The sequence below is a fragment of the Pieris napi genome, chromosome 18, assembly GCF_905475465.1.
Source record: "Pieris napi chromosome 18, ilPieNapi1.2, whole genome shotgun sequence".
NCBI lineage: Eukaryota > Metazoa > Arthropoda > Insecta > Lepidoptera > Pieridae > Pieris > Pieris napi.
The window spans coordinates 10034910-10057258 of NC_062251.1; the positions used below are offsets into that span (position 1 = coordinate 10034910).

The 22349-nt window shown below is 42.3% G+C and overlaps 1 protein-coding gene across 1 annotated transcript; it reads right to left on the reverse strand.

The window, feature by feature from the left end:
* Positions 1–19579: 19579 nt before the first annotated feature.
* On the reverse strand, positions 19580–21420 carry LOC125058923 (zinc finger BED domain-containing protein 4-like). Its single transcript, XM_047663061.1, has 2 exons — positions 21072–21420; positions 19580–20711 (listed from the first exon to the last, which is right to left on the reverse strand). Exons 1-2 carry the CDS (start codon positions 21374–21376, stop codon positions 19979–19981), a joined length of 1038 nt encoding a protein of 345 aa, XP_047519017.1. The 5' UTR covers positions 21377–21420; the 3' UTR covers positions 19580–19978.
* Between the last annotated feature and the right edge of the window lie 929 nt (positions 21421–22349).

Below are 22349 nucleotides of genomic sequence, written 5' to 3' on the forward strand. Positions count from 1 at the left end.
CAAACAACACTTATTTTAAAACAAAAATCGAAAATTAATAAGAAGTAGCCTCTCTAGCACTAGTCCCAGTCCCTTTATCAACTAGATAATCGTTAACTTTATAACCGAATGCAATCTATAGATCGCTTTAGGCTCTTACAGTTGAAACTCATAATTTTATGTGTCTTATGGTTATTTTTATCCATTTTGAGTAATTAATTTCTGTTCATCACTTGTTTTCCAATGGTTATTAAACTGTACAAACCTGCGGTAGGATACCCCACAACGTCATAAATTCTCATCCATAAATATCGATAATTTATCCTTAGGGATCTTAAACTTCTACCCTCCTTAATCTTTTTTAAATTTCATATTTACTTTCTCTAATTGCACGTCAACACCGGTCTTGCTCATTATATAGTTAGAAATGTCTTCCGTCTAGCGATTAATATCAACATTATATATATAAAACGGTATTCTCGTATTTGCCGCTTTATATGTATTGTAATGACTACCTGCTCTTCCCTCCATCGCAGTGAATCTGTTCTTATTACGCTTTCGTTGCACCAGCATAATTTTAGCAAATTTTCCTATTACTTGCACTAGTGCTCGTCGTTACCGATTAACCGATTTACGGTTAGAAATTCTACCGTTGAGATATGCGTAAACCCAATTGGACTACTAATCAAAACTGTCTTGTAAAATAGCAGCCTCCCTCTTTTTGTTTCCATATATCTCCGATGTTTGATTTAAAACCATTTCTTTTGTAGCATAGTTTTCTTTTATAAACACCACATTATTTTTCGATTCGTTATCAGTCTCGAATTCCGTTAATTTCGCATTAGAAGTAAGTTATCCCTCACCGTCGCGCTCGGCGTCTGAAATACAAATATGTGTTTGTAATTTAACAATTTTAAGAAGATTACAAGTGCAAGGAAAAATGTATTCTTTACCTGTACTTTCATTAGAATCGTTATCCGTTTCTGTACCCGCTTCTAGAATATCAATGACTTTTACAGGATATTCCTCGCCGTCGAACCAATGAAACTCATATTTCATATTAATTTATTCCCATCGGTAATTGTTTGGAGTTCAAGTAGACGGACTCTGTACATTCACGTTACACCAAATATGTGGAATATATGTTGCTCTTCTCATCTGTTGCTGTAGCTCGCGGCATGAAGGAGGAAATGCTGTAGCTTCCAATTTGCTCGTTGTCTTCTTAAATGCTTCGTTCTTATTTTTTGGTGTATATTCTGTCGAAAATTATACATCTCACTTCATTAACAGTTGACTCTGCTCTGATATTATATCAGACAAACAAAATATTGAATAACGTCAAATGTAGTATTCATAACATATGGTTACATTTACACGTGTACTCTCCCATTGTAATGAATGCTTCTTCGAACTTCGGCTTCGACTTCGTTTTTGCATTCCTGTCAAACGACAGGATCAAATAGCACCCCGTGAATGCTTGAAATGCAGCCAAAGAAGTGCAAAGCTTTTCTTCCGGGTCAGCACACATATCAAGATTTCTGACATTATTCCCTGTACCAAGCGTCCAGACTTTGCGATCGATGGCATATTGATCCTCTACTACATGCACAAGTAGATGCTTCATGTTAGCCAACATAATAATAAAAATTTCCGTGTCGAAGCATTTTATTAATATGTTACAGTTCTTTGGCATATTGCAAACATGGTAAACTACTTTCGTATCAGCCTTCTCATGGGCACCACAAGTGACCGTATCTGACACTTCTCTTACGATCGAATCAGCTACTCTTCTATAGGAATAACAGATTTCATAATTTATAAAAAAAATTGCGTAGGCTTAATCAATGAAACTCGTGTCTTGTTTGATTAAAAATTTCCTAAAATTAATTTTTTTAATTCCGCAAAAAAAATTCTATTGTCTTTTTTTTTTAATTTTTTTTAAATTGGTCGTACTATGCCTGTTTTTAATAGATTAGGATATTGTCCAGTATAAATGCTAGTGTTAATCAGATTAGCTATGGCTACGTAGCTTTTATTGCATAGCATTTTAATGTCTATAGCTCGTATTCCATCTGCGCCTGGAGATTTAAAAAAAAAAACTTTATTTTTAGACAAAACTCCCACCTACTATTGAATTTCGCCATAACTTTCCTTGAAGCGATTTTCACTTCCGATCACATGCCGACATTGCAGCTTCTGTCACTATCTTTACACTTCGTTCAATCGCTAGTATATGGCAACCTTGCCATATACTTGCCAGACTACCTAGCCTAAAGGTCGATTCACACATATCAGTGAACCCCCAGTACCGTTACAGTTCCGTATCCGTGCTACAGTGGTGCGTCAGTGCTTCAATTCACACATATCAGTACAGATCTCTGCGGGTCTTCGTGCACGACGTTCCCTTCAGACTAGCGTTGACGTCGATTGTTTTGATGGCACTCTTCAATAACACAGAATTAGCTATGATAGCCATTGCTTTAGACGAAGAAGAAGAAGAGAATCGAGGAAAAAAAAGAAAATGGGTACATGAAGCATGGAAGTTAAGAGAATCAGAAGGAGAATTCGTGACATTATACAAAGAATTAATTAAAGACGAAAGAAAGTATTTTGAATATTTTAAAATGTCGGAAAGCTGTTTTAATATTCTCCTTCAAAAGCTAGGAAATAAATTAGTAAAGAAAGATACTCGTTGGAGGAAGGCTATATCTCCTAGAGAGCGGCTAGCAATTTGTCTAAGGTAGGTAAACCAGATTTTATTAACTTTATTTTTACCTTTTTGGAGCTACCTCCAAAACGCCAACAGTCGACAACATATCAGTGAACACATTTTTTGCAGTGCAGATGTATCCATCCACTGACAGGTATGTTAAGGATAACTTTTTAATTAAAATTCTGAAAATATGTATTTAAATCAGTTTTATTACTTCGTATGTGGCACATAAACACATTATACTTTTAACACTTTGTTAAGTTCTAGAGCATTATCATTCGTTAACTGTATAGTTCATAACAAATTGCTGCACATCACTATGTTAAAGGTATGATTTTGTGGGATCTACTATATTAGCCAATCCAGTAGAGTCAAGAATAGATTGCGATGTGAGATTTGTATTTGTTGGTTCAGTTGCAATATCTCTTGGATATAATGGTACATTTTGCTCTGTCATCATCTTCATCTCATATTTTTGCACAGTAGTAAATATTTCAGTCTTAGCCAAATTTATGTAATATTGATTCAAATTCTTCAGTGTGGGTGCAATACCATTTAAAAAAGCATCAACTGGGTGCTCGACGCGTTCAGATTTTTCTTGATTTTTTTGAAGAACATATTCCATTAATGAAGATGCTGAGGATGGTTTTACAAATATTTTTTTTTTATTAAATGCCTCATTCACATTAAAACTGCTGAACTTTATTAAGATAAAATTTTAAGGATCCCATTTTGAGTTACTGTTTCCTGTTCTTGAGGTAAAGTAACTGAATCAACCACTATTTCTTACTCCACTCCTCTTATTTTTTACCCATTACTTCATCCCTCATTATCAAATTCATTTTCAAGTGCATAATATAACACATGAATTAATATAAATCTAAGATTTTAATACAACTTGTCATTTGGTGGTTTCTATTACTTCTAGTTGTCTTATTAGCTTTTCATTTTCTGAAAAGAAAATATTTATTTTGTTAGTACTTAGATCAAATAGAAAACTGACAAACTTGTGTAAGATCACTCGAAGGTAACTTTAATATTAAAACTCTTCACTTTATTCTAAACTTAAAAATATACTCAATTTGTCACTTTGCTGCTTATTGTCAATAAAAGTTTTTAATAACCAAACGACGTCAGTTATTCCTAAGGGACTTGAATTCAAACTTCTCATTCATTAACAATATTATCATAAACTTTTCTATATTAACTTATTATAAATAATTAAAGAAAATGTCTGCTTACCATTACTTATTGTTCACTAGATTTTATATTTCCAAAGTTCATGAAGCATAAATCTAATTATTTTCATTAGTGTCTGCTTTCACATCTGAAATATACAAATAAAATGTACTATATGTTAGCTGTTTTACATTACATATTTATAAGTGTACAGAACAACCTATCACGGAATAACACACCACATATAACAAACTACTATTTATTAATAAAAGACAGGGACTCTTGACTATAAAAAAAACGGTCATAAGAAATTGCGGATGGAATGGTTGCATTTTTAGAAAGAAATTTTATTTATTTGATAGATGTTTTGTATGGATATAGAGAAAGGGGTATTTGGAAATCACAATTGATCAATTCAATTTAATCAATAAAAATTACAATATAATCGATATAATATGATATATACTTTATATTAGGGATGCTCGATGATCGTCGATGTTCGATAGTTCGAACGCTCTCGCTCGCTCTTTCTCTCTCACACTTCCTCACTACTCTTTATCAACAAAGAAGTAGATTAAATGGTTCTTCTTTATCAAAATTACTTTTCGTTCAGTCAGTTGATAAAAATATCGAATTATGTAATAATTTGTTCTGTTTCTTAATAAATTTCGAACTATTTCACTGTATTTTATTTCTTTGTCAATAATGCAAAAATCATCGATGTTTGCTTTTTCGATAAATATCGAACATCAATGTTGGGCTTTCGATTAGAACATCGATCATCCTAACCATTTATATACAAAAAATCGGTTGTCTGTAAAGTCGGTTTACTGACGATAGTTGAACGTGACGACGTTATAAAAAAATATGATAAGATGGTTGCATTTAAAAAAAAAAAATATTTGTTTGACAGCTATTTTGTATGGATATAGTATAGAGAAGGATCTAAATGGAAATCACAATTGAATTGATCAAGTTACATTTATTTGTACGCATAAATACAATTATGTCAATTTTAAATGGAACGCCTCAGAGCGAGGTAACGCCGCATGAGTCATGTTTTTTCGTGCCTTCAGCCGGCTCCATCGAATTATAAGACGTTTTCATGTCAAAAAATATGTCGAACGCTGCCGAACGCGGATGCCGATTTTCCCCTTTTGTCGCTCGTTCCGCGCTCTCGCTTGCACTTCAAGCCTTAAATGGAACGCCTCAGAGCGAGGTAACGACGCATAACGGTTTATTTTGCGTATATTTTACAAATATAAAAGCGGTAATGGCATTGTATAATGCACTTGTTAGGAGCCACTTGGAATGTAACTCCCACATTCCATGATTTGGGCCCCACAAGAAAAAAAATATTCTCTAATGGTGGAGCGTATTCAAAATAAATTTATGAGATACATAAACATGAGGTTGTATGGAGTGTACCCATTTTACCCAATAATGTATCCAACTTTGTTTGTCTTGGGCATGGTAGGATACAAGTTAGAGGTAAGGAGGGACCTTAGTATCACGTTATATTTTTTTAAGATCCTTAGAGGTAAAATCTATAATGCGGAAATGTTGGAAAGACTGGGGCTGCGTGTGCCAAATAACCACACTCGGCGGGGTAAGCGGTCGTAATTGCTGGCAGTGCCTCGGGCGCGGATGAACTTACTCAGAGAAGGACCAATTACGTGTGTTTTGCGCACTTTAAACACTATTGCTTGTGAGACGGGTATCTTTAGTTGCTCACTGGCTGAATTCACAAGAATTGCATTATTTATAATCTATATAATATATAAAAATGAAACCCGTTTTCCGTTGTCACGACATAACATGAAAACGGCTTGACCGATTTGTCCGATTTTTTTGAAGTGAAAACTTCTTTAGCGGCGCTGAGCACTTTTTTTTGTATGGGTAAAAACGTTCAAACTCGCGTCAGGGTCACGTGATGCTGATCGAAAAAGCGTAAGATCGAGGGGAAGGGAGAGGAACTAGTATCTCCCACTCTTTCTACCGTGCCTGAGGGTGAGATCTATAGTGCGCACTTAGACTTTGCTCTGACTTAACTATCGAGCTAAGACACAGTCGGTATTTATAGAGCAAACTGCGAATCTCTCCGAGTGTTTTTGTCGGTTTTTAATGAACGGTGTTGCCATTTTGTATCGGAGTTCCATAGACTTTGGGAAAAATAGAATTTGAATTTAAAGAAATTATAAATGATCTTGATAAATATCTATGAAATGCATGAAATAAAATAATTACACATTATTATTGTATTTATTGTTGTTTATTTATATTATTTATGTAATTGTTCAAACCCCATTTTTGAGAAATCTTAAAAATAACTGGTGTGATTTTGTATGTCACCTGGCAGCCCTGGCATATTATAGTGACAACGAAATTCAAACTATAACCTAACCGATGTCTCTCGCTTCACCTCTGTTATTTTCGTTTCCCTGAATCTTCTACCATTTATTACCTGACTTCCCTAAAAAAATTGAGATAGGAGTGGAACATATGAAATTAAAAAATCTGTTAGAAATAGAATTTCTTCAACAAAAATATAAATTAGTATTAGAAATATGTATTACGCTTAAAAAAGGATCAGAAAATAAATGATTAAAATGAAATAAATTGCCAATGATTTTAAGTGGAGATTTCAATATAAACTTTGCAGACGATAAAAATCAATCATTAATTGAATTTTTAAATAATGAATTTGGTTTAACTATGTCAAATGATCGCAATTTTAGCACAACGAAATACAAAACTACTATTGATGCGGTCTTTATTAGACACTTAAATAGGTTCGAATCAAAACTGTTTGTTTCTTACTTCAGTTATCATAAACCAATTGTATCAGTTGTAAAAATTTGCGATGATGATTCTGATAATAACGATGGTGTAAAAGTCGTCGAAATTATGGATGGAAGTTGATTTTTCTGAGAGATAAAATTTAATGTAATATATAAATAACGATATAATATTATAAATAACAACATATAAATTGTCATATTTGTGTACGATAGCGCAATAAATAAACATTGTATTCTATCTCATAAATGATAGTACTTTTATACTTATAATTAAACACAACGTTAATATTGAAGTTTTCACTTCTGCCGGCACTCCCGGAGTGCTAGTTTTTTTTTGAAATAATATTCCTTGAAGTACGAGGATGGTTCTTAAGGAGAGAAAAATAAAAAAAAATGAGTGAAAAAGTCTAAAACCAACACTTTTCTATATTCCCATACAAAAGATGCGCAATAATACTTAACAGTCAATTTGAACTTTAATACCATATCATAAAGTTCAAGTGTTAGAGGAGGGGTTCCGGGAAGGTAAATTTTCTTTTTTTATCTTACTAGCTAGACCGGTGTCCCGAATAGCAGAATAAATATTTAAAAAAAAATTAAGAATCGACTGTTAGGCGGTACGATGTCCGCCAGGCCAGCTAGTCAGTTATAAAATGGTTTAGGTTTTAAATTTTACTTGTTATGTTTATATTATGTTTTACGTTAGTTTTCTATTGTATTAGTATTAAGTTACTGTAAAAATAGGAAATAAGGAAAATAAATAAATAAATCCTGTACGATAAAAGGCTAGATGTGCTACCAGAATCTAATACAACACGAACAACGTGTTCGCGATTGCTTGAATCGTATAACTTGACTAGCGCAGTGGATAATAAGGCCAAATTTCTGCGGCGACAATTATTGTCTTGACTGGCGGAAGAAACGCTGGTTGATAATGTCAAGATATCCGGATCACTGATGGCGGGAGTAGCATTAGAACCAATACCCTCACCACGCACTAACAGCTTCTGCTTATCTGCAACGTGAACTAAAACTGAATGTTTTTTCTTACATATTTTGCAACCCGATTTTTTGCTATTATTTGAAAAATGAGATTTGGAGAAACAATTAAAACAAACCGAAAAACTGAGAACACATGTTCAGTTTATGCTCGCCATTACATGTAGGACAAATCTCTTTAACGTTAATATTATTTAAGTTCTTGTGATTGGTTTGTGTTGTAACCGTAGCCTTAACTTTTGAAGTTTTATAATAACTACTACTAGCACTACTACAACTATTTTGGTGTGACTGACGAGAAAACTCAAGTGTATCAAGCAAATTAATATGAAAAAAAAAATGAAAAATGTTTATTTGTATCTCAATTTTACAATTAATACATGAGTTTAGTACTTTTAATTTAATTCTATTTATTATACACCGTTACACACGATTTACTCACACTTCTTTAATATTTATCTTTAATGTTATTATTATTATTTTTCTACTTTGTATTATAATTATTTATTTTATTTTATTAGAGGCGCAAACTAGCTGCTGTGGTCTCTGGCAGAATGACCAGCGCTGTGGAACTTTTTGCTCCGCAGCATAATGCTGAGCCAGGGCCAATTACAACCACAGTACACACACATTGCACACTAGAAGCGAACCGAATGGCAAAAGAAAATTTCTTAATTTTAATTTCTAATTTTATTGTTTGTGATGTCTTATTTTATTTTATGTTTTCTTTAAGTATTGTTATTTTGTGTGTTTATGTGTGTGTGTTTTTGTTTGTAATAAATGTTATGTCTATGTCTAGTTGAGACAGCCCCCGTAAGTAGTCAGAGACACTTATGTTGAGGTTAAATATATTATGAGCTCGCATGAAATCGATCGATCGCGTTTCATTACTTAAACGACTCTTCTGTAAATGATACGCACAGAGGTCGGGTAACAACTGACAACTTTATTGTTAATAATATTAGCACATAGTCTAGAAGATGGCGCTAGTAGGTATATGACATTTTGTTATACATTTCAACATCTTCCCACTCACGATAAGTTTTACAATTTTACTTATGAGTAATTATGTGAATGAGTAAAGTGGCCCAATGCTCTGAGATTTTTATTTAACTGGTCCATAATAGTTTTAAAACAAGACGCCGTTTCCCTAGTAACCGATTCAATATTAAATAAAGCAGTAACATGATGTCGTATTAATAAACGCTTGTTATCAAACCGGTCACAAAGTAACTTCCACGTTGTATTATAATTATACGAAAAAAATCCGATCGACGAATTAACAACAGCAGCTGACCCGTCTAACGATGTCCTCAAATAATGAAATTTGTTTATGTCATCAATTTAATTATTACCATGAATAAAACGGGTAAAAGTGTCCCTAAACTAGAACCAATTATTTATTAAACCATTAAATTTCGGTATTTGAATCGTGGGCAATTTGACAGGATTCAGTTTAACACTATGTATGCCAAACAATGCATCAAACCTCTTAATGCGCAACTCCAACTCCCCATTATCCCTTTAACCCGATTAAAGGATGGGGATGGGGGATGGCGATTCAGATGAAGATAAAAAACCCGTTGAAAATGGTAACTTGACCCTTATAACTGCTGGTCTTTTTAATAAGGTCAGCTACTTTGCTTTTTTCAGACATGTTTGCAGAGCCAGCAGTAAAATCCTGTAACTTATGTCAATATTCTTAGGTATATAATTAAAAAACTCACACACACAATCAACCAAAATAAAACAGAATAAAATTATCTACTTCAGAAACACTAAAAGAAATATATTTTTTGAACAGAAGTAGTATGTAGCAGTAATCAAAACGTGGTATGTAAAATAGTACGTGGCACGTATAATTTCATTAAAAAATAATAATATACAACTGTAATAATTGAAACAAATCACTTTTAGACAGAACAATAATTAAATGAAATTATTAAATCATTTAAATAACATAAGAAAAAACTATACCGACTCACGACATACTCCTGTACAAATCCTTTTTTCAGCGACTCCAAGAAATGCGAAAGTTCTAAAGTCGGAAAAATCTAAAGTTGGCAAGCCCCCTCTTCGACAACTGCCCAAGCTAGGTGCCCCGCACCGCTGCGATAGTGCTTACAGTGCCGAAGGACGCCGAGGCAAGAGGGGTCTCGTTACGCCGCGCCGCCACGGGGGACACCATAAATCAAATCCTTTTTTCTTCTTGATAACCTCCACTGACCTTGATTGCAGTAATTAATTATTTATTTGTTAATGAAGGATAATGTGAAAGTTAAAACAAATTTATTTTCTAAGAAAAAAGGTTTATAAATTAAAGATGATGATTTCTTGATCAGAGGTGTAATCAGAATGACAGAGTAATATTGAAAGTTAAAATACGCCTTGTTCCGCTTGTAGTAGAAATGACATCTGCTGCGTAGTTACTATTTAATAAGTTCAGGCGCTATGCACCAACAGGGAGCCTATTGCTATTGCTTGTTGATAAGGATAGTCAAATTTTTCATCTTTCTCCGATCTACTTTTTTTTCATTTTTTTTGTTCGTGGGGTGGGTGGGGGGCGTTACGCATACCCTTCCGCGGCACGGTTGACCTAGTGGGGAAGGGTTATGTGAGACTCGCTGTTGTGCATACTCACTAAAACCTCACGGCGCCACCAGCAATCGCCAGGGGCAGGACACGGTAACAGCGTAGCCTTGTCCGCATCCAGCCACGTGATCAGTCGTTAATATCACGGTCCTCTACGGCCACGAATGATGTGGAATGGACCTTGGCACAGCAAGGGCCTTTCACATCGGTAAATTCACGCTGTTTTCTAAAGCTGGGGGAGGCTGGGTACAATGCTTGTTTCTTTTGGACGCATGAACCCCTGTTCCCCCGCTGGAGCGACAGCGTGCCCAGAATTACACTAGTGGTACGGTGCAACGGCGACGCGGGTCGACTGCAGGATCATCCTCCCTGGCCCTTTCCGCCTCTTCCTTATGGTGCATGACGGCTTCGCAGAATCTCTGGAAGATTTCCCTCATGCCGTCACTGTCCAAGCTTGTAACTGGTACTCTCACAATGTTATTTAGAGTAGCGTCCTCGCCCTGTAGCACGCCCAGTAGAGGTCTCCTTTCCACCTCCCATGCTAGGCAATCCTTTAAGGTGTGGAGCGCGTCATTAACAACGCCAGCGTCACAATGGTTGCAAATTGGTGCCTCCTCTGCTGTCGAAACAGCCATGATAGTATCTGCACGAGTCGGTAGCTGAGGCGGCCCCACCGCCTCCTCACCCATTTGTCGAGATATGGTCAGAACGCGTTGATGGTGTAGAACCCAGCGCTCGCACTAGCCAGTTCCTTCGCCCACTGTCTTATTGCTTCGTTTTCTTCGGCAATTTTAAACGCCTTAATTGTTCCGGGCGCAGGGTCATTACCATTGTGCCTGGCTTTGGCCCTCTTCCAATAAACTTCGCTCAAGGCATCCGCTTCGAGGTGCTAGGGTGTGGTGCCGGCTATAACACACGCTGCGTCATACGAAACCGTGCGGTACGCCCTCGCAACCCTGATTGCGATTACTCTCTGCGACTGCCTGAGGATGGTTTTGTTGTACCGGTTCAGCTTATCCGCCCATATTGGGCACCCGTACAACGCCTTCGCTCGCACTACACTAGCGTATAGGCGGCGACACTCCCCACCTGGCCCGCTGAGGTTTGGCATTATGCGTGAGAGCATATCTGCTGTGGTAGTAAGCTTGGGGGCAAGTGTCGCGAAGTGCGCCTTGAACATCCACCGCGGATCTAGGACCAGCCCAAGGTATTTGAATGTGGAGCCGATCAGGATAGATACTCCGCCGTCTATAATGCTTGCACCTTGTGCAATCTTTTTCCCGAGGAGGCTTAATCATCATGGATTGAGTCGATTGGCCGCCCCTCTCAGACCAATCCCGTAAGATTGTGCATTGGTCTGCTAGATTGTGGTTGCTGTCCCTTGTACTACTAGTCTAACGCCCACTCCCGAAGGAGGTGAGGCTGAAGAGACAGCAGGGGCAGACTGACCTCATCTCACTGGTCACTGAATGCTCGACCCGACAGCCGAGACTGTCGTCATCCGGATGAATCGACTCCAGATAATTCATGCGAGAGCCCCTCAAAGCTATCACAGGGATTTCCGCCATAGACCTCTTGTCTAATAAATAAAACCAAAACCGAGCTGAGCTCGTTATTGGAGCGTGGACTCCAGATTCCACGCCACGACACGGTACATGAGGTTGCAGTCACTGCGTTCGGATTGGGCAGACCGAGAAGTCCCGCAACTTTCGAATCGACCTCCTCATGCGATCCGTACTTAGCGCACTTTTCGCGATGAGAGTCTCCAAAGACCTGCGCCCCGATCCTGTGCATCGACAATGACACCTTCACCGTCTTTAGAGGCTATGAGGTCCGGCATTTGTGCCACGTCGTGCTGGTAAAGCCCCGGCAGCATAGCCGCCGGGTATTGTTCTTGCACCAGACAGACGCTGAGGCTCAGATGCCTTGCGAGAGCCGGCAGCTCCTTGGTAAACGTCGCCGACCCTTGCAGATTTATTTGTCCGACCGAGAAGCCATAGAAACCATCTTGTCTCCTCGTGAAACACTTTAGGACCTACAATCCATAATCGGTTCTTTTTAAGGACCGCTTTTCCGCCGCTTCCCGACTACACCGCAGCATCACCGTTGTGTATGCGCCTCCTTGCACGCTATTCTTAAAGGCCACGTCGACTTCTTCTTTTTTCCACTCCGCTTGGCCCTCAAAGTTCTGGGTGCGCAACGCTTTTAGGAAAGCGCCAGAATCTTGTGCACCTGTGCAATTCCGACTCCGAGAGTCTGGGGGCTTAGTGCCTGCTTTAGTGTGGCCTTGGTCTGCTCCGCGGTTTTTAGGTCTACCGACTTCTCGTCGGCCGGGTAGAATGCCAGCACCGTTCCCGCCGCTGCCGGCTTAGGTGGCGGACCTCGCCCCATGTTGAGGGCCTTCGCGTAATTGACGTCCGTTGATCCCCTGACAGAAGAGCAATTATCCCAGTCAATTTCTGAACATGAGTCCCTATTTGCGCTATTTCTGTCTTATTAAGTTTTGAAGTCGATGCCGATGTCGCCGCCATAATTGACTCCCCGGCTAAATTGGCCTCGACCACATATTGGCCCACGGTTGTCGGAGCGCTTGGCGACGATGCTACTCGCAAATATGTCACCTTCTTCCCTATCTCACGTGGAGAGGCAGACACCGGCGTGCGCTCCTGGCAGACCCGCCGCCGAGAAACCTCCTCCAGTTCCAGCGGTGATGTTCCCTTGCGCTATCGCGCACCATCTTCCTGCGGGCGCGCTGATGCATTAGAGACCTGCGAGGTGCAAACCCCGCCTCTCGCCCCTGCCGCTCCCAAGTCCTTGATCTCGCGCTGGCCTTTGACGCCATTATGGCATGATTGTCCATACCTCGCACGCCCCTACTATATTATATTTTTCATATTCGACTCTACCTTCGACTATACCTTCGACTCTACCTTCGACTTTACCTTCGACTCTACCTTTGACTCTACCTCCGACTCTACGTTGGACTCTACCTCTCTACCAGAGTCAGGCCGAAACACCTATATGTTTTGTCCCGCTCCCACACGTCACCGACCACACCGGAGAGACAAGGAACGAGGTATATATTCTGTTCTAACGCACCTGCGCCGCGTCACCGATTACGCCAGACCGGTGTGAAACCACAGTATGCGTGCTATCTCGCTCCTACCTACAGCCGCACCTATACTACGTCATCGATCACGCCACCGAGTGAGAACTAAGGAATGTTTCTAGTATGAAATGAACTATTCATTAGCGATAAAATAAAACAAAGTAAACGATAAACCGTAACAATAACTCCTAGGTATTATTATTTAGCTTTCTAGCACTTACCGCGCCGCGCGGTTAGCCACTCGGCTTTCCTTTTTCAAAAATCCCTCCAAATCCTTTTTGAACGACACTTTCTCACTTGAAATATTAATAAATACGACGTAAATCACCCATTAAGGCTAATTAGCGCTGTAACAGCGCAAGTAAAAATAATAATTAATAAACAGATTATCGCGCAGGAATAACACGCACGTGTATACGTCCGCTCGCTACGAGTACCGAACGACGAGTCCAGCTGGTCATAACCCACCAACCTTCCCATGGTCCTTCCGACCTCGCGGTCATGCGGACCGGGTCTCGACCGAATCAATGGGAGATGCGCCGGTGAGTCTATTCGCACTCTGTGCATCGTCACCGGCGCACTCTCTTGACTCCCTACAAATTTTACGCAATTTCTGTCCCATGCGCATTCTCCCTCTCTCTCGAGAGGGCTGCGCGAGGCGCATTCTCCCCCCGGGGGGCTGCGGACAACACAAGAGAACGGCTCGTCGTCGGTGTCGATCCTTCCACATCAGCGTCGCATCCCGTCGTGTCTTGCTCCTGCAGTGCTCGCCTCAATCCTTTCTCCTCGGCATCTATCCCGCTTCTTACGCGATGCCAGGCGCGTGCGAATCTACTGAACTAAGCCTACCACTGACGCAAGGGAAGAAGCGCTGCAGGTCGCGCCCCCTCTCCTCGACCTCCCAGCGCTCCTGCCACCTGTCAACCACCTCGGAGTGGACCCTACGCTTCAAGTCCGCGAACTCTCCCTTTGCTGTTTCCCCTTTCGACGCCTGAATCTTGCCCGCACGGTACACTTCTAGATCTGCCGGCAGCACGCCGCCTAGGACGGCCAGCGCCGGGGTGCTTGTCGTCCGATAAGCCTTGGTCAGAAGCACCAACGCGGACCTTTGTGTTCTCAACAGCCGACTCGCCACCACGAACGCGAGAGATCTGCCATACCACACAGCCGCCGCGTACGTAATGGTCGCGACAAATGTCCCGTAGTATAGCAACCGGAGCGCAGGGTATCTGACACCCCAGGAGGAGGCAGACACCCTGGCCATCTTCCCGAAGCACTTTGCACCTCTCTCTCCGATGTCTTGGGCGTGGTCCGCAAACGTGCCACGCTCGTCCAGCACCACGCCGAGTAGCTTCGCCGCGCCAACGGCCACCACCGAGTCGCCACCCAGCCGGATCACCGGCGGACGCTGGAACCTGCCCTTCAGTGTTATAGACTGCGTTTTCGCGGACGAAAACGACAGCCTATTCCGCTGGCCCCATTCGAGTGCCAGTTCAAGTGCTGACCTGTCCACTATGTCAACGTCTTTCCCCGACGGCGCGAAAGTGGCGGCAAGGCGTACCCTCGAGTGGTACGGCGAATCGACCGTCACATCATCGTCCGGGTACATGGCCGCCAGGACTCCGGACATCGCCTCCTCTATATTTGTAGCGAATCCCTGCGATAGCTTCATCCCGTTCACCACTCCCGAGGGTGGACGCACACGCCCGCTTGCGAGCCGGTACGCCATTCCCCAGGGATCTTCATTTCCGGAGTCGGAAATTCTTTTGTAATGCTCGGTTTCAGCATTCCGCATCGCTTTCCGGTACCTAGAGCGGGCAAGATGAAAGCGTTGTCGCGCGCTCTCTTCGCACAGTCCGCCCGCGCGCCGGGACTGTTGCCACTCCCGACGTAATTTATTATGCTGCTTGCGGAGGCCGTCCAGTTCACCCGACCACCATTCGTATCCCCCAAGCCGTTTAGGCGCAACCACTCCCAAACACTTCCCCGCCGAAGTCACGACAGCGGAAGTAAACGCCGAACAAAGAGCCTGAGCAGGGGCGTTATACGTGATCCTGCCCACGCGCAGCGCGAGTTCGGAGCGAAAACGGTCCCAATCCACCCCACGGTCCCGAAACCTTATCGGCTCCGTGCCCTGTTCTGTGCTACGCGCCCGATGCAGTTGGCCCGAAGAATTAATTGAGCCGAGATGGATCACGAACGTGATCAGGCGGTGGTCACTCGTGCTGAGATCGGCGTGCACGGTCCATCCGTCGATTCGAACTCCTCTCGTTCCTAGGGTGGCGTCTATATTAGAGCTCCCATTCGGTGAACTAAAGGTGTCCGGTTGACCTTGGACGTTATGGACCAAGAGACCCCACGACAGCACGAAGCTCTCCATAGCCGTCCTACGCTGTTCTGCCAATCTGCCTCTTCCTCTACACTGGTCCTCGCGACTGTACCACAGCTGTGAGTGGGTGTTTGTGTCGACGCCAATCACTACGCGTTTCCCTCGAAGAGCCTCCAGCACACGCTCTAAGTGCTCCAAGTGTGGGGCTATCTCGTCGCTGTACTGGAAGTACGCCGACACCACGTACACGGCGTTTTCCCTTCCTCCAAGCTGTGCCACAAAGCAGTGAGACGTGCACAAGTTGTGGAGTACGAGCACTGCCAGATCGTTCCTCAGCACGACGATTCCGGCCATTGGTGCCACATCGTGCTGGTATAGCCCCGGCAGCAGAGCCGCCGGGTATTGTTCCTGCACCAGACAGACGCTGAGGCTCAGATGCCTTGCGAGAGCCGGCAGCTCCTTGGTAGCCGTCGCCGACCCTTGCAGGTTTATTTGTCCGACCGAGATGTCCATCTTGTCTCCTCGTGAACTTCTTATGGACCTATAATCCATAATTGGTTCTTTCTAAGGACCGCTTTTCCGCCGCTTGTCTCGCCGGGCATTGGGCCGAAGCGGTTCGGTGGTCTTCCGAGGGTTTCCCGGCTTTTTTGCACGTAGCGCACCTACGGAACGTGTTTGTGCACGCCTTGTGCGTGTGGCCCTCCTCACCACAGTTCCCACAGGTGTCCTTTGTTGCCCTGCAGAAGCGTGCCGCATGCCCGTAGCCCTGGCATTTGCCGCAGCAGGTAGCGTCCGCATAGTCCCGCACGATATGACGCTCCCACTCTATGTACACTCGCTCCTTCGAGACCAGCTTGTCTCGCCAAGCTGGACTGCACCGCAGCACCACCGTGGTGCACGCGCCTCCTCGGGCGCTCTTCTTGAAGGCCACGTCGACCTCTTCCTTGCCCCATTCGGCTTGGCCCTCAAAGTTCTGGGTTCGCAACGCTTTTAGGAAGGCGCCCGAGTCAACTCTGGCGCCGTCGACCGCCACGACCGCAACGAGAGGGGCCCTCGGTTTCGGAACCTGGACCCGCAAATTATTAGGAACCGCGCGCCTAATTTTTTCCGCGTCACCCCTGCTTGCCGCCTGTACAATAACTCCCGCGTTTCCTATTTTGCGCACCTGCGCAATACCGACTCCTAGGGTCTGGGGGTTCAGCGCCTGCTTGAGCGCTGCTTTCGTTTGCTCCGCGGTTTTTAGGTTCTCTGACTTTTCATCAGCCGGGTAGAAAGCCAGCACGGTTCCCGCCGATGCTGGCTTAGGTGCCGGGCCTCTCCCCGTATTGAGGGCCTTCGCGAAGTTAAGGGACCCCGCCTCGGCCTGGGGCTCTTTCGCGCTCTGTCCGCCGCCGCGCGCGCTGTGCTCCAGCTCGCAATTTTTCAGGCGCTCTTCGCCCAGACGCGCCGACAATAGAGCTATTATGCCCGTTAGCTTTTGCACTTGAGTGCCAATTTGGGCTATTTCTGCCTTATTTAATTTCGACGTTGACGCCGATGTCGCTGCCATGATGGCCTCGCCAGCCGAGTTAGCCTCAACGACGAAGTCCCCCACAGATATTGGCGCCGATGCTACCGGCGAGTCCCCAACCGTTTTCCCCTCCTCACTACGTGGAGAGGCGCGCTCCTGGCACACCCTCCGACGGGGTGCCTCCTCCAGCTCTAATGGAGACGTCGGTTTACGCTTTCGCGCCCCCTCGTTTTCCTGCAACCGCGGAAGCAAATCGCGTGGCGGAGTCCGCATCAGAGACCTGCGAGGTGCAAACCCCTGCTCTCGCCCCTGCCGCTCCAAGTCCTCGAGTTCGCGCTCCTTTGACGCCATAATGGCGTCAAAGGCACTTTTGTCCATTACTCGCACGCCTCTACTATTTAATAATATTTCCGATGACTCTACCTTCGACTCTACCTTCGACTCTACCTTCGACTCTACCTTTGACCCTACCACTCTACCAGAGTCAGACCGAAACGCCTATATATTCTGTCCCGTTCCAACACGCACCGCCCACACGTCACCGAACACGCCTAAGAGACAAGGAACGAGGTATGATTACTGTCCCGTTCTAACGCTCCCGCGCCACGCCCCCGACCACGCCAGACCGGTGTGAAACGGCAGTATGCGCGCTATCCCGCTCCAACCTATACGGCCGCACCTAACTACGTCACCGATCACGCCACCGAGTGAGAACAAAGGAAGGAATGTTTCTAGTACAATTTTAACTTATAAGCGATAAAAACGTTTAAAAATAAATAAAACTAGACGCTTAATCGTAACAATAACACCTTGATCTTATTTATTTATCCTTCTAGCACTTACCGCGCCGCGCGGTTAGCCACGCGGCTCGTCCTTTAAAAACCTTCCAAGTCCTTTTTACGCTTTTAAGCCGTAAATCACGCACGTAATTAAAGCTAATTAGTAATTTACAAGCAAATTATCGCGGAGCAATAACACGCACGTATACACGTCCGCTCGCTACGAGTACCGAACGACGAGTCCAGCTGGTCAAGAGGAACATCCTGAGATGGCACTATTGCAATATATCCTCTGGACTTCTTCTCTTGGATTGCATTTTCGATAAGATTGGAGGATGGCCGTCCGCTTTTGGTGACTGTGCTGGGCTTATTGGACATAGTGAGTGCTTCCTCCACAGCTACTTTGAAATCGCTAAGGGGCAACCATGCATCAGCATTACTGCGTCTATACAACAGCCAAGATTGACTGTCTTCATATCTAAAAGATGAAATAATAATAACCAAGAAGTGCATCTAACAGATCCACACCACCCATATAACTGTAGTATGTCGTGACAGCCTTTGGACAGGGGACAGCTTGGTACACTTTTCTTTTTTATGATCTTTTCTGTCATAGGTTTGCTGCCAACATAGGTCGATCGATGCCAAGTTTACAACTCTGTTGTCATACCACGTTGTCACAGATTTCTCTACATTTTCCCATTTTCCACGGTTGAAAGTTTTTCAACTGTAGCACGTCCATCCTTGTTCAACTGGGACTTTCCTTTTTGAGTGGAAATTTAAATCCTTTGATTCTGCCCAGGGGAAAAATACCCTGTTAAGTGAACTAAAAGTGGCAGTGATTAGTCCCAATTGTCAAAAAAAAGTCGGTAGTTCGTGTTCTGTGGAATGGTTCTTGCAAGCCAGACGACAACATTGCTTAAGTGCTGATCTAACGCCCCGGTACGTCCGATTATGTTCGTTATACCCCAATCCCTAAATAACTACCGGACTTGAGTGCTAAAGATTGAAGGTTTGCAGCTCCATTAACGGTAACATTGGGAATTTCGCCCACCGTCAACACCTGGATTAACGTCAAGGTGTCAGACGTTCCACGCATCCAAAGGACATCCAGGGATAAGCCTGACTGAACCCACCACACTTGGCCGCGGGATATCGCAACTTGATGTGTTAGTCCCACCGTGAAAACGTGTTAGGGCTCGAGTCATTTGTAAGTTGTTGGACGGTCTCCATGGTAGTGTTGGGGTGGTTACAGGGACAACCTGAGAAATGGAAGCCGTTTGTAAGGAACAGAGTTAAGGTGTCTGCCCACTATCCCGTAGCATACCATGACCGTACTAGGACCGTTTCAGACAAAAAACTATTCTTTGTATTGAGAAGTATGAGACTATGTCCACTAGACCGTTCCGCCACCGGCCGACACCGTAGCATGCCATGCACGGGCCGTCAACTATTCGTTGGAGGGAATATTTTGCCGGTGCGGACACGCTACGTGCATGGCACGCGACGTTGCCAGACCGCTGCGCGCAGGCGGCTAAACGGTGACTGAGCGGGGAGTATGACCGTAACAAACCAGTTTTAAATAGGGTTGTAACGGAGGCCTACTTAGCGGAGGCGGAGGCGGATGCGGAGGTGAAGAGGTTCGCCTCCGCGGATGCGAAGGTTAACGGAGGCGGAGGTGAAATTTGTTGGGAAAATATAAATAAATTTATGATTAATAGAGTCAGCAACATTTATTTATATTATATATAATGTGTACAATTGTACATACATGTTCATGATTCATCTTAGTAATCAAAATTGACAAGAGGCAAATTATATTTTACGAACAAAAGCTTTGCGGCTTTTTCGCCTTCTAAGCGGTTTCTCAAGGGTTCGTAAATTAAACCAGCAGCACTAAATAACTGTTCGCTTGGCACTGAACTTGGTGGCGCCGATAAGTAAATGCGAACTATGGGAGCAAAAACTTTATATTTAATGTTATATCTTCACCACAATAAGGGATCTTCATTTAGTTGGAGTCTATTTTCTTTATTGTATTCATTAATTAGTGTTTTCCATATCATGAGGTTGCTGTTGGTATCCATGCTGTCATTTTCCGATTCCTCTTCATCACTGCAATTCTTCAACATATCAGCCAGGTTGGAATGCACACTTTGTATTGGTGACAAAATCTCAAAACTTGTGCTTGGGTCAACATTACTTGCATTTGATGCTAATCTCGCTCTCTTGGCCACAGAAGGTTCATCATCGTCAACTCGGCTTGCAACATTCGAGTCATAAAGGGTTAGCAAACGTATTAGTTCGGACTGAACTTGCTCTTGAATTACGTCATTAAAAAACTTTAATTTGTACCTTGGGTCCAAATATGTAGCAAGCGAATACAGGGTATTGCTTTGTAGGTCACAAAATCTAGAATTGATATCTTCAATTAGTTTTTGAATGATATTCTTGAAATTTGGATTTGTGTCAATTTTTTCCTTTTCCATTTGCAGTGTATGTTTCAGTACATGTATCAAAGGAATAACTGACGATATGCAAGTGTTTGTATCGCTCAGATTTCTCGTTATTTCTTCAAAGGGGGTGAGAATTGCCACTAATTTATTAAGGTACAAGCACTCTTCTGGAGATATTTGTGGAATACTATGTTTGCTGGCATACAGGCAAATAGAATCTTTAACCTTCAATAGCCGTTCGACCATGTAGTATGTGCTATTCCATCTGAAATAAAGAATTATTATTATTATTATTAATAATAAAAATAATCTATCCTAATATTATAAAGAGGAAAGATTTGTTTGTTTGTTTGACGCGAATAGGCGTCGAAACTACTGGACGGATTTGAAAAATTCTTTCACTGTTGAGTAGCTACACTATTTGCGCGTAACATGGACTATATTTGACGCGGACCAAGTAGGGGGAAACCACCTAGTAATGAAATAAAGAAGACAAAATGTTACTTCTCGTCATGTTTTTTTGAAAACTGTTCACCATTTTAAGCGCTAAATATAATGAACGAATTATAGGTATCATTGGAATGATATAATAAGTAAGTAAGTAAGTATATAAACAATAACATACCTGGTTACACAGTCCTGTATCACGCGAAGGGCAGGTTGATTAAGTTGCTCCGTTTGAATTTTTATCAGCTCATCTTGAGCAATTTGTGAATGATTAAAACGGCCTGATATCTTCCTGCATTTTGCGAGTAAGTCCTTGACCTGGGTTTCGTCGAGTGCAGAACGAACACACAGTTGAAGTTGATGGACTGTGCAATTTATGTCAGGTATTTCAGCCAAATGCATTGCTCTTACCATATTCGATCCACCATCTCTAATAAAACAGTGCAATTGCTCGTTCTGAATATTCCAGTCCCGCAGCATCATTTTAAAATAGTCACAAATTATATCACCGGTATGTCGGCCATCAAGTGAGCAAAATTTTAGTCAAATTGTCAAAATCAAATTGTTCTTTATGCATAGATTTTAAATACCCTTTCAGTGATGTTGTTGTCCGGCCTTTTCTTGAATAATTTTTCCCGCAACTTTTGCATTTTGCATAATTATCGTCTACTTCTACAAAGTACTGCCAAATTTCACTAGTTTTCGGCTTCATCACGTTATTTAAATAACAATAACTAATAAAAAAAAAAAAAAAAAAAACTTTATTCGTTATCTCAAAGATTTTACAATAGCTGATAAGTGATTGGGACCTCCTTTTAAGCGCATAAGCACTTGTGTTAGGAGAACCCGCTCTTCCATTACATAGGTGTACTAACTAATTATAATTTAATTTAACACGTATAGCTAAGCTAAGTATTACAATTTTACAATTTACTAAACATAATCTAAGGTTAAAATGTGAATAATGATATATGTGTGTATGTGTATGTGTGTGTGTGTGTTTGTGTGTTTATGAGAATGAATTTTCATGACTGATTGTAGAAGTTGACTATTTACTAGTGTATTATGATTCATGATTACCTACAAAGGCTTCAGTGTCTACATAGCTAAATGTTTCTAGGATGTTAAGTAGCGACGTTTTACATTCATGTTTATTCAATGTGTATATATTTAATATTTTATTTAATTTATTATAAAGTTTAGCAGCTTGGCATTGAAATTGTCTCATAGCAAAAACTGATTTAGATCTCTCAATAGGAGCAACAGTATATTTGCGTCTTTTGCTCAGTTTGCGACCATCATATTTAAGAGACTTGTGCAATCTTAAGGTAGTGCAAAAAATGTACAGTTGCCTGACCGATAAGACACCACAAGAGGCATAAAGATCAGAGGTGGAAAATCTATAAGGCTTAAACATCATTACTTTTAGTAAAATTCTTTGTGCCCTCTCCAGTTC